The 12,807-nt window shown below is 43.4% G+C and overlaps 1 protein-coding gene across 1 annotated transcript in view; it reads left to right on the top strand.

Moving 5' to 3' along the window:
* LRRC2 (leucine rich repeat containing 2) overlaps positions 1-11,375 on the top strand; it is a 70,775-nt gene extending 59,400 nt beyond the window's left edge. The window contains exons 6-9 of the mRNA XM_033164561.1: positions 2,322-2,467; positions 3,942-4,097; positions 6,165-6,301; positions 11,270-11,375. Of these exons, the coding sequence (XP_033020452.1) occupies positions 2,322-2,467; positions 3,942-4,097; positions 6,165-6,301; positions 11,270-11,319 (489 nt within the window). The 3' untranslated portion in view covers positions 11,320-11,375. The remainder of the gene's footprint in view (positions 1-2,321; positions 2,468-3,941; positions 4,098-6,164; positions 6,302-11,269) is intronic.
* The last annotated feature ends 1,432 nt before the right edge of the window (positions 11,376-12,807 follow it).

The following is a 12,807-nucleotide window of genomic DNA, read 5'->3' as shown; positions in this document are numbered from 1 at the left end:
TGTTGCTCACGAGGTAAAGGTAAAGGGACCCCTGGCCATTAGGTCCAGTTGCGGACAACTCTGGGATTGCGCCGCTTATCTTGCTTTACTGGCCGAGGGAGCCGGCATACAGCTTCCGGTTCATGTGGCCAGCATGACTAAGCCTCTTCTGGCGAACCAGAGCAGCACACAGAAACGCCGTTTACCTTCCCGCTGGAGCGGTACCTATTTATCTACTTGCACTTTGACGTGCTTTCGAACTGCTCGGTGGGCAGGAGCTAGGACCAAACAATGGGAGCTCACCCCGTTGTCTCCCTCGGCCTATAGAGCGAGATGAGCGCGCAACCCGAGAGTCGTCTGCGACTGGACCTAATGGTCATGGGTACCTTTACCTTTACCTATGCTTGGAAAACAGGCTAAAATTTAGCAAGAATTGCTACTGGCAACTTCTGTTTATCTCAAAGGACTCTTTTGGATGAAATACAGTATATGGGAGTCATATAGGAGTTATGCCAGGTAGAATAAAGCAATGGCACACAACATTGCTATGATGTTTCTTCCACAAGGGCTCGTGGATTGTACCCCCACAAGCAAAAGAAGATGTTGTTTACATTCTTTCCCATATTTCCCCTGCTTGTTTACTTTTATTATGCCTTTTCTAGGAAACAGGATTAATATGATTTCTTGGCTTTCAGGTGTCTTTTGCTCTCCAGGAAAACTGTTAGATTAAAGCACAGCATCATCCTTTGCCAGTCTCCTAAAGAACTGGGGACATTAAAATTCTGATCCTTAATCCATTTCTTGAAAGCAAGCCTAACTGATTTTAATATAATGTGTGTGATCTAGGCAAAGTTAGGCTCTTTTATGTCCCACTGATTTCCATGAAAGAGAAAGTTAAGCACATTTAATTAATATATGCAAGTGAGCAATTATCATTTTTTACCCTCTGGGGCATGTGAAGCTTAAATGTGTGTGCCTGTATCTGAGTCTTCCTAATTGTACTTTCAAATATTTGCAGTGCAAGCCCAACCCAGATTACTAGCTGTGGTTGCAGCCTTGAATGAAGCATCTCTCATCTATGTAGGAACGTTTACCGGTATATATAATATAGCAGGGTTAAACGTTTCCTTATTTAAATTTACACGGCAGCAAGTGGATTGCTGACTCGTTTGAGTCCTTTTAAATAATTATGTCTTCTACCTTCCTGCCTTCTTGGTTGTTAAACCCCTTTGTCCTTCTTAAAAGAAAAATACACATGAATCTGAATGATAACAATATAAACTAGTTTACTGTCAGATTCATTGAGTACACACTTAGGTTACAAAAGATATAAACTATATATTAGATTTTAGTGAGTCCTAAAAAGACTCCATCAGAGCATTTACTACTTAACACTTCTATCAGCAGCAGCCTAACTGACCAACAGACCAAACTGACTGTCACATAGAGGCAGTTAGTCCTCTCTTAGAATGTTGAATTTGACTGACATATCCCACACTCTAGCTGCTGCCACTGACTGGAGAAGATTGGAGGATCGCAGAAAAAAGGAAGGAGGTTTCTCATCTTCTTTAATGTTCCCCAAGTGGTCAACGTCTAGTGAATGTGTGCAGAATTGTAGACTGAGGCTACAATCTTTCCCCACCTACTGGGGAGTAAATTCCATTGAAAATGGGTCTTACTGTTGTTGTTGTTGTTGTTCAGTCGTTCAGTCATGTCCGACTCTTCGTGACCCCATGGACAGAGCACTCCAGGCACGCCTATCCTCCACTGCCTCCCGCAGTTTGGCCAAACTCATGCCAGTCGCTTCGAGAACACTGTCCAACCATCTCATCCTCTGTCGTCCCCTTCTCCTTGTGCCCTCCATCTTTCCCAACATCAGGGTCTTTTGTAGGGAGTCTTCTCTTCTCATGAGGTGGCCAAAGTACTGGAGCCTCAACTTCAGGATCTGCCCTTCCACTGAGCACTCAGGGCTGATTTCTTTAAGGATGGATAAGTTTGATCTTACTAATCTTACGAATGAGTAGTAATTATAGGATTGCAGCCTTAGAGCAGCAGCCTGAGCAATATTTTCAGTTTCTAGCATTGCTTTAAAGTCAGGAAGAATGCAAACAGTGGTATTATTTTTACCCAGAGCACACCTACCTATTGGAATTAGTGGGTCTAACTTTGTCATGTTCATTAATTTCAGTGGTTCTGACTAAAGCTCATTTGAATAACGCCCATACAATTTTAATTATTAGATAATTCTTTATGCTTATTGGGAAAGACAAAAACCCCAAGCTCCATAATTAAATGCATTCTCCCCTCACTGAATTCTTCATAATTGTTGGTTTGTTTTACAGCTAAGTAACCTGAAAAAAGTGACCTTTGTGGATGTGTCAGCAAACAGTTTCCCCTCAATTCCAATATGTGTGCTTCGGATGTCAAGTTTGCAGTGGTTGGATATGAGCAGCAACAACCTCAAAGATCTCCCACAAGACATAGACAGGTAGTCCTTTATATTGCCTTTGAAATTAAGTTTGGTTGTAACAAACGAAGCATTGACTGGCTATACTGTCTAAATTTGGAGGTGGCATGGATTGGAAGGTTGTCTAACTTAGTGGTGGCTGGTACCCGTTAGCCAGGCATGTCCAACTCCCAAGAGACTGTGATCTACTCCCAGTATAAAAAAAACTGGCAGTGATCTACCCATTGTCATCGGAGGGAGAAGGAGGGTACGTAGGGTGGGTGGGTGGATTGCCCAGAGTTGTTGAGCTTTTTGGGGGAGAATTGCACAGAATATTTTTAGCTTCTGTACTGTAAGGATCCCATGATCTACCAGGATCCGCTGGGGATCTACCAGTAGATCATGATCTACTGGTTGGACATCCCTGCCATTAGCAGAAGGGAGGGAGACCACCAGTATGTGGAGCCACAGCCAATGAGAGGCGGAGACAACAGATTCTAGTTCTTTCCTCATTCTCCCCACTGCTGAATTCTGCAAGTGGAACACTGAGACTAAGGACTTATCCACGCCTCCATTAGCTCCACTGCTTTCCACTGGGGAAACCTGATATTTAGTGCTGAGTTGGCTTTTCTGTGGATTGCCATTTGTTCTGATTTAGTGCTAAAGAGTGAGTTTTCCAGGGGAAAGTGGCAGGGCAAAGGGAAAACTGCTCAGACCCGTGCCTGAAAAAGTGTCGGACAAGAAGGAGGCCTCTCAGATCCATGTTTTCTATGCATGGGATATAGTGTGGATGAGCCCTAAGAAGGAGGAAGCTGCCAGTCAGTGCCACTCCATGAACTGGTAGCAAATAAGAACTATCATTTGCGGTGGAAGCTATGAAACCTTGGGATGTGCACAAATATTCTGGTCTATGAGCTGGAAGGATGGTGGCAGCTAAGCCACATGTCTGCTGTCCTGCTTTGAAAGTAATTATGGTTAAGACTCTATAGCCATCTTCAGGTGGTAAAAGGAATGTGTGAAGGCTCAACTTGGGTCAGGGGCATGAAGCCCTGCCCACAATTTCCCCTCCTCACCCAACATTTACATGTTCAGCATGAAGCTCAACAGAGAGGTTCTAAGGGCATTCAGAATCTTCCCAGTTTCAGTCCTTGTGTCCTTTTGCATGCCTGAAGGAGGTTTATATCAGGGATGGGGAACATGTGACCCTCCAAATGTGGTTTGACTCCAGCTTCCATCAGGCCCTGCTAGCATAGATGATGGTTCGGGATGGTGGGAGTCTCCCAGTATCCTTGGTTTATAGTGTATTTAGCTTAGGGCTGTGCCTGACATTTCTACACACTTTCACACAAACACCATCCTCCATCAGTTAATGAGAAAAGAAATTGCATTCCGAAATTATCAAATGGGAAATACAGATTAATGTATCATATCAATAGGAAGTTTGCTAGTATATAAGCAAACGTATCAGCTATGGTATTAATGCATTTAACTATCCAACTCTTATTGATCTCCCAAGGCTGGAAGAATTACAAACTCTTCTCCTGCAGAAAAACGAGCTTACTTATCTTCCACAAGCTTTGGTCAACATGTCGAAGCTCACTTTACTGGCAGTGAGTGGCGATAAGCTGGTTTCGATGCCCACAGCTATATGTGAGTCAACCACAGGTTTAAAGTAAGTAATCAATAACAACTTCAAAAAGTGTTCTTCCTTTTCTCTCTGCTGGATCCGTTCCCCTAGATTCTACAATGGATGGAATCTAATCCTGCATTTTCTTCACATAATCTAACTCCCTACACACACACACACACACACACACACACACACACACACACACACTATTACATCCAGGTTACAAGGTGTCACAAACAGATAGCAGAAGAAGCGTCTTGACAGATATGCTTGTAAAACAAGGGGTGAGGGAATAAGGGAAACTCTTTTAGGTACCCAAGAAACTATGCTCATGCCTTGCTTTTGGGGAATAGGAGCAATGAAGGCCACACACACAGTAAACAATTTCCCCAACAATCCTTGAAACTGTAGTTTGCTAAAGGCGCTGGGAATTGTAGCATGTTGAGTGGTGAATATGGTGAGTACCGGCGCCTATTTTTCTAGAAAACAAGCACTGATCATAACCTGCTTGGCAGGGTTGGACTGGATGGCCCTTGTGGTCTCTTCCAACTCTATGATTCTATGATTCTATAACCATATTTGCAGATAAGATAAAGCTTCCTTTAGCCCAATTAATTCCGTAATAATCCATACTAGCTGCCATGTTAAACAAATTCAGGACAACCCACACAATCAGTGTGTGGGTGCAATCAGTATTGTGTGATCTCCACAATTAGAACATATCTAACTTCCTTTGGTAAGCATAAGATTGTCAGGGTTGGTCATATGCTATGCTATTCCATGCTCTCTGTGGCAGCCGTTTTGGATTATGGCACCCCCAGCAGCTATTTTGTGATGAGTACTCTCAGTACTCTCTCAAAATTCAAAATTTGCTCACTCCTTGTAAAAGGTTGCTGACCCCTGGTTTAAGGTCTTTGCTCTCAGAACCAGTAATTCTATCATGGTCTCATGGGGGCTAGTAGGGATCTGAATATTGAGCCATGGAAGTGTGCCAGGAGGTACAGAGTTCACATATTGTGGGAATGTTAAGGAAAGTGGGAAAGGATATATTGAATAAGTATCCTTCCTTCACTCATACTAGTGAGTGATGTAGCAGAGCAGATTGCCCTCAATATAGCAGGAAGTTAGTATGCAGATTCATTTGAATCTCTTTAGTTAAGTAATCCAATTTGGCTTGCCCAGATGGATTATTCCTGGTGTCCCCTTTTATCCCTCTTAAAATAATAAAGACACAAGAGATCTTCCTTAAAAGTAACAAGAAATTTACTCATATTCGGTTCACAATTAGATCCCTGAAAGGCAGGCTTTCCTTAGTAGTTACATAACAGTCTGTGAGTTTATCTCACATGGAGAGTGAGCTCATGTGCTGCTGGCTGAGAGCCAGCAGACAGCAAAATTATATTAAGAGAATAAAATGGCTGCAGGAGAGCAGCAAGCAAGAGAGGAGAGCAAGAGAGAGAAAATGGTTGCGTGACTCGACTTTTATGGAGTCAGCCAGGGCCACGCCCATCTCCCAGGTCACATGCAGGGGGAAGTCGCTCCAGACCAATGGAACAGGAAGTTACACTGACTGGATGTTGCCCTGTCTGTGCCCACTCTAGGAAAACGAAGAATGTTGCATTTGACTGTTCCAATGGATTACTGTACACCCCACACATATGAATCTGGTGTTTTCCTCCTTCATAACTCTAGTTAACTCCCTTGAGTTAAAATATTTTTCATGGTTTCCCCCGCTTAAGATTGCTGTGCAAAATTGAACCGAGAGGGTGGAGTTGAAACTATTTTTATGCTCCTCAGGAGGTAGAAAATATGTCTTTCAATTCAATAATTAAGCATGTGCTCTCAGTCCTGTGCATGTCTGCCTCCACAAGGCTACTTCTGAATTAACATTTATTCTAGCTAATTAGCATGAAAAGTGTGTGGTTTCTATGCCCACGAAAAGAGTAGCAAACTTTTGCCCATAGATAAATGGACTTTGCTCAGTAACCAAGTAGGAAGAACAGAAAATTTATAGGGCGATAAATCATTTGGCATATAGCAAGTTACAGTCTGCTCATGATAAGGAACATTATATAACCCTCTTCATGCTAATATTTCATTTTTTTGCAGATTTATAAGCCTCAAGGATAACCCTCTTGAAACAACCTCATTTCAAGAGATTGACAAAATAACAGAAAGTGACCGTGATCGTGAGCTGTTTGAAAAAGAATTTATGAAAGCCTACATTACAGACCTCAGAGAAAGAGGTACAGACATATATCAATGAGATTGCAGCCTAATTTCCTTTTCATTCCAGTGTATTGAGATGCTAATTTCAACCTGATTTCTTCATCACATTAGGGAGGAAAGTTAGTCAACTATTCACTGCTATCCATGTGAGGTATTTCATAGAGGATCTGGAATCTGGCACAGAGTCAAAATCCTTGAGAACAGCCATTTAAAGCAGAAAGCGAGTTTCTCGATCATCTTATGGAGGTGTGCTTGAAATCTGCAAGAAGTGCATATAAAAAGGAGAAGGCTGGGAATTAAAGATTTTATTTTCCACCCTGTAACGCTGCCTTCCTCTCACTTTCCATTGTCACGGTCATGTCATTTGGTACATAGCTGTGAACATCACCTTGAGAGGTGTGTGGAAGGAGAGAAGTTGTTGTTGTTCAGTCGTTCCCGACTCTTCGTGACCCCATGGACCAGAGCACCCAAGGCACGCCTATCCTTCACTGCCTCCCGCAGTTTGGCCAAACTCATGTTAGTAGCTTCGAGAACACTGTCCAACCATCTCATCCTCTGTCGTCCCCTTCTCCTTGTGCCCTCCATCTTTCCCAACATCAGGGTCTTTTCCAGGGAGTCTTCTCTTCTCATGAGGTGGCCAAAGTACTGGAGAGAAGTAAATGAGTAATAACAGTCCCTAAAGCAGCCCTGCCCAATAATTTAAAAACTCTTAGCCAACCATATAACCATTCTTATCTGAACTTAAGAGCCTACTGGATCAGGCCAATGGCCCACATCCTGTTCTTACCCAGATGCCTTCTGGGAAACCGGCAAGCAGGACCTGAGTACGGTTTCCAGCAACTCACATTTAGAAGTATCTCTGCCTCCAACCATGGAGGCAGAGAATAGTCATCATGGCTAGTACCCACTGATATCCTTGCCTTCCACGAATTTGTCCAATCCTCTTTTAAAGCGATCCAAGTTTAAGAATGTGCCAACAACTACAAAATCATAGCTCATTAAGTTCATCTACCCCTGGCTCCAGAAGGCCCCGGTTATTTCCAAGAAAGCCAATTTCATGCTAAACCATGTATAGAGCCTCGGCATAAACATATTTGTCTTGCCAGTAGTTATGTGTAGAATTATTTCTCATATTATGTCCTGGAGCCAAAGAGTTTCTACCCAAGCAGTGGTACTTCTGAAGCTGCTTTCCCTAGTCCAGCACCAAGCCACGTGAAAAATGATTTTATTGAGACAGTGGTACCTTAGTAGTCGAACGGCTGGGCTCCCGAACAAATTGGCTTCCAAACGCCGCAAACCCTGAAGTGAGTGTTCCGGTTTGCAAACATTTTTCAGAAGCTGAACGTCCAACATGGGTTCCATGGCTTCTGATTGAGTGCAGGAAGTTCCTGCAGCCAATCGGAAGCCGTTCCTTGGTTTTTGAACTGTTTTGGGAATTGAACGGACTCCCGGAATGGAATAAGTTCGAGAACCAAGGTATCACTGTACTGCCATAATGGGCCAGTCCTCAGTGTTACTTATATTCAGGAATGCTGCATGTCAGAGTGACCTTGGGACTGCTGGATCTGCCCCTCACTTTCTCAAGAGTCCTCTGGATTAGGCTCCTTAACTATGCCAGCCTGGAACCTTATGGTTTCAATGGGAAGGAAGAATTAAAAAGCTACCAATGAGAAAACAAATGGTGAAAAATGATCCCATCTCCAGCTTTGGCTAGTTGTCAGAGCTTTGGATGTGATGGAATGCGAACTCTCTCTCCCATTCAGGCTTCCTCCAACAAAGCCCACTGAATATTTGATCAAAACTAGCCCTCTTTTACTTCCCATTCCATATAAACAAAATTCACAAGCGATGCATTTCAGACTAAGACTCTGAATAGATGGTAACTTTTCATCTGAAGTGCTGTTCTCAGAATCATTTGTGAAAACACCCTAAGCTGGATCAGATTTCAAGAATCCAGTTGGGAGACATCCCTGTAATTCACAGAAGGTAATGATCATGTTGGAGGCATCACATTTATCGAACTTAGTGGATTTATAGACAGATAACTCTCTGCTTACTTATCTGTTTTGGAAGCTGCGTGTGGACTCAAAACGGCTGGATATTGGTTTTTATTGCCAAGTGGCCAAACACTGCCATAAGCACCTACAAATCTTTGCCATTTTTTAGGGCAAGGAGCCCATCCATGCTTCTTGAAAGTAAATAATTACTCCAACTGGGAGCCATTGAGGGATTGGGTTAACAGCTGGATTGCAGGAAGGCAGTCTGAGGCAGAAGCTTTAGGGGGATAGATTAGGAAGGTTATGTGTTAGGTCAGGAATAACTATACATGGCACTCTAACAGACTTTATGATTTGTCCAAGCACATAAAAACCAGAGGCCTATGAGAGTCTGAATTGAGACGAGTCATGAAGTTTGTTAGAATGTCATGTACAGTTACTGCCTTAAACAGTACATTGTCAGTTAATAATTAGGAGAACAAGCAATACCTTGACTTTTTTTTTGGAATTAGACTATGTGGAAACTGAAGCCTCATATATGCAGGTGAGAGTGGTTCCTGACCCAGAGACAACATCAGTTGCTTTAACACAGGAAATGGGCACGTGTGGCCTTCCTGATGTTGCTGGACAACAAAGAGCCATGTGGTGTAGTGGTTAGAGTGTTGGACTAGGACCTGGGACATGAGGGTTCAAATCCCCACTTGAGCATCATGAAGCTCACTGGGTGACTTTGGGCCAGTCACTGCCTCCAAGCCTAACCTAGCTCACAGGGTTGTTGTGGGGATTAAATGAGGAGGAGAGAACTATGGATGCCACCTTGATAAAAAGGTGGGATATAAATGCAGTAAATTAGAATAATAATATAACTGCCATCATCCCTGACCATTGGCCATGCTGACCAGGGCTGATGGGAGTAGAAGTCCAACAACATCTGGAGACCACCATTTCTGTTCAGCTCCTGGATGGTGAGGCATTGTTCAAAAGAGTGTTTCCTCTGTGTCCAGAGGAGGACAACCATGTCCAGAGGAGGGCAACCAAAATGGTCAAAGGCCTGGAAACGATGCCTTATGAGGAACGGCTTAGGGAGCTGGGTATGTTTAGCCTGGAGAAGAGAAGGTTAAGGGGTGATATGATAGCCATGTTCAAATATAGAGGAGGGTGAAAGGTTGTTTTCTGCTGCTCCAGAGAAGCGGACACGGGGCAATGGATTCAAACTACAAGAAAGAAGATTCCACCTAAACATTAGGAAGAACTTCCTGACAGTAAGAGCTGTCCGACAGTGGAATTTGCTGCCAAGGAGTGTGGTGGATTCTCCTTCTTTGGAGGTCTTTAAGTGGAGGCTTGACAGCCATCTGTCAGGAATGCTTTGATGGTGTTTCCTGCTTGGCAGGGGGTTGGACTGGATGGCCCTTGTGGTCTCTTCCAACTCTATGATTCTATGATGCTATCATGGTCCAGCCTCCTCCTCTGTCAGCAGAACATGATTCTTGGTTGCTGCAGCTTGAGGGATGGGGATGGGGGGGGTAAGAGAATGGCCTCTTCTTCACCATGGAAAGAGTCACTGTTCCTGAATTATGCCTTATTGCCTTGGAACTATTCAAGCAACAAGCTTTGTCTCCAGTTCAAGGACAAACGAGTCAAGGAGATCACAATAGTCATATGGCTGACATGGGGATGGGAAGCATTGATTATGCCACCAGAATGTCACAAGGGGCCCAATGAGTAGGGCAAGCCACTTCCTTAGGACAAGTAGAGCTTTGGTGTGAAGCAAGGATAGGAAACCTGCAATCCGGAAGAAGCCATTGGTTCCTAGCTCTCACCAGCCCCTGTCAGCACGGCCAACATGAGGGGTTGGCAAGATTTACCTCGCCTGGGCCAGTTCACTCCAGCAGAGATCCCTCTGTGGGCCAGATCGCGCGCGCGAGACTGCGATTTCCGGCATCTGCGCAGACGTGATTTGACACGATTTCCAGCGTCTGCATCTGTGCAGATGTGATTTTAGGCATCTGAGCATGTGCAGACGCAATTTCTGGCACTGCGGAAGCGAGTCTCCATGCTGCGCTGTGCCGGTTTAGCGCGTTGCACGGAGATTCGCCGAACGGGCAGCTCGATTCGGGGGCGGCTCGTGGGCCGATTAAACGACTCCCGTGGGCCGCTTGTGGCCCATGGGCCTTAGGTTGCCTACCCCTGGCCAACATTATGGGCTGATTGGAGTTGGAGTCCAACCAACTTTGGGGAGCTACAGGTTCCCCACTCCTGGTTTTAAGCTTTTTTCATTATCTTTTCTCCCCTAACTTCTTGTAAATTAAGTTCATTGCTTCTTTTTCTCTCTGAATAACATGATCAGTTGTTTTCTTTCTGAATTTTTTTTTAAAAATATGGATACTACATCTTTCCCATATGCTTAAACATATTATTTTATCATACAGGATGTCTTATAACCCTGCCCAATTTTATTATTATACTTACTATATATCTAAAATGGCGGACCTCAGAACTGAACCTAGTGATCAGATAGAGTGTAGAGAACTGTGTACAGCACCTTGATTATCTGAATAAGTGTGCATGCACACGAAAGTTCATACCAAGAACAAATTTAGTTGGTCTCTAAGGTGCTACTGGAAGGAATTTTTTTATTTTTTATTTTGTTTTGACTATGGCAGACCAACACGGCTACCTACCTGTAACCTTCCCTTGATGTGTTTGAAATCCTGTGTGGAGCTTATCATGTGTATTTATTCATTTCATAGAATTTATATACCATTTGATTGTAGTGATTTACAACACCTCAGAGTGGAGACAGTATATCCATGTGCAGGGAACGCTCCTTGCAACAAAAGTTATTAATTTAAAATGTTTGGAGGATTTGGGTGGAGGGTGTACACCAGCTTATTCCCGCAATTGTTTCAAGACCTGCCTAACCAAGTAAGCTACGAGCATTCAGAGACTGACAACTAACATAGTATACTTCTATTTTTCTCTTTGCAGAGATTGTTCCTTGCTACACTACAAAAGTATCACTTAGTGTCCAAATATGAGGTCTGGGATTCGTACATCATCAGAGAACCCAAAGGTTTAATTTTGCCATAACAAATGGGGAAAAAACATATTTAGTATTAAATGCCAATATAAGCTCTGAAGAAGAGGAAAAAGAAGAAGAGGAGGAGGAGGAGGAGGAGGAGGAGGAGGAGGAGAAGAAGAAGAAGAAGAAGAAGAAGAAGAAGAAGAAGAAGAAGAAGAAGAAGAAGCAGCAGCAGCAGCTATCAGTGTTTATGGAAGTTTTGTTGCATTAGCTTCAAATGACCAGGCTATGATGTGATACTTGTCATCTCCATGTGACTCTGTCTACCATTGCAAAATGTTTCTCATGTGAAAATAGTCGATTCTTTAAAATACGTGAGAGAATGTAATTTTTTTTTAGACCAAAAGCAAGCACCTGGATTAAGATCTTCCCTTCTGTGCTGACCCTTTCCGTGTATGTGTTGGTTCTACTACAGCACTGTAAGAATCAATGCCTACCGGTAATTAAAGCTGTTTTTCCAGGCAGAGGGTTTGCTGCAAATGCCCGGTGTCCAGAACTAGTGTTCTCTGACACTTACAGCTCACAAGAGGACTGTACCATTCCCCAGCTGACCATTCTTTGGAGTAGTGGGATCAGCACACCATCACTATCAAATCAGTGACTGTGGTTCTCAGTTGGTACCATTTCCTAGAAGTACCTTTCCTCTCACTTCCTATTTAGTGGGACAGCCACCAGGGAAAGCTTCTGTCTGAACAGTGCCTTGGCTAATGGCAATTTCCCTGTAATTGTATCCTCGGAGAAAAGGTGATTGCTTGCAGTTAACGCGTTTACTCTGCTGTTCAGAACTGCCTTTTCCCCACGCTGCTTTACAGCTGAAATTACTGTCAGAAATATGGAGACTGCAGTGCAGAATCCTGCACGGATATGCCAGATGTGTGCACAGTTCTGGGGTGTCGTCCGTCCCCCCAAGTCTTCTCACAGTAGCTTCAAACCTTTAAGGAAGCAATTTGCAGTTGAGCACGGCTATGGCAAAAGTAAATTAGAACAAAAAGTCCCAACCCAAGTAAACAAAGAAACAGGGCCTTTTTGCTTTGATTGTTGGAGCAAGAGTTTGCCTCATCCAGTGCTGCTTCCTAAAAATCCCTGAGTGCCTTGGGATATAGAGCACAAATGGGAACTGCCATTTGGGAATGTGTTTGATTGTATTTTCAAAATCTTCATTAAGAGCAATAGCTAAGTATGCCAAATGAGTAGAAAAAAAACTAGCCTGGCCCGTTCTTGTGTATTTCACAGCAACTTGATATGCAGAATTCATAGGGGTTTTTTCTTCTTCTTGCTGCAAACAGCTTCAACACTTGCTAATAACAGCTACTGCTGAAGACACAGTTATAGCTGCCAGCTGAAAAGTTGGCAACCCAAATTATGGCACAGCGGCAGTTCTTCTGACAACTAGCTTCTTACAATTTGAGAGATTTGTTAGAACTATAAGAGAGAGAAAAAGAGC

Source organism: Lacerta agilis, chromosome 11, assembly GCF_009819535.1.
Source record: "Lacerta agilis isolate rLacAgi1 chromosome 11, rLacAgi1.pri, whole genome shotgun sequence".
Taxonomy (NCBI): Eukaryota; Metazoa; Chordata; class Lepidosauria; order Squamata; family Lacertidae; genus Lacerta; species Lacerta agilis.
This window is presented reverse-complemented; position numbering and strand designations above follow the sequence as displayed.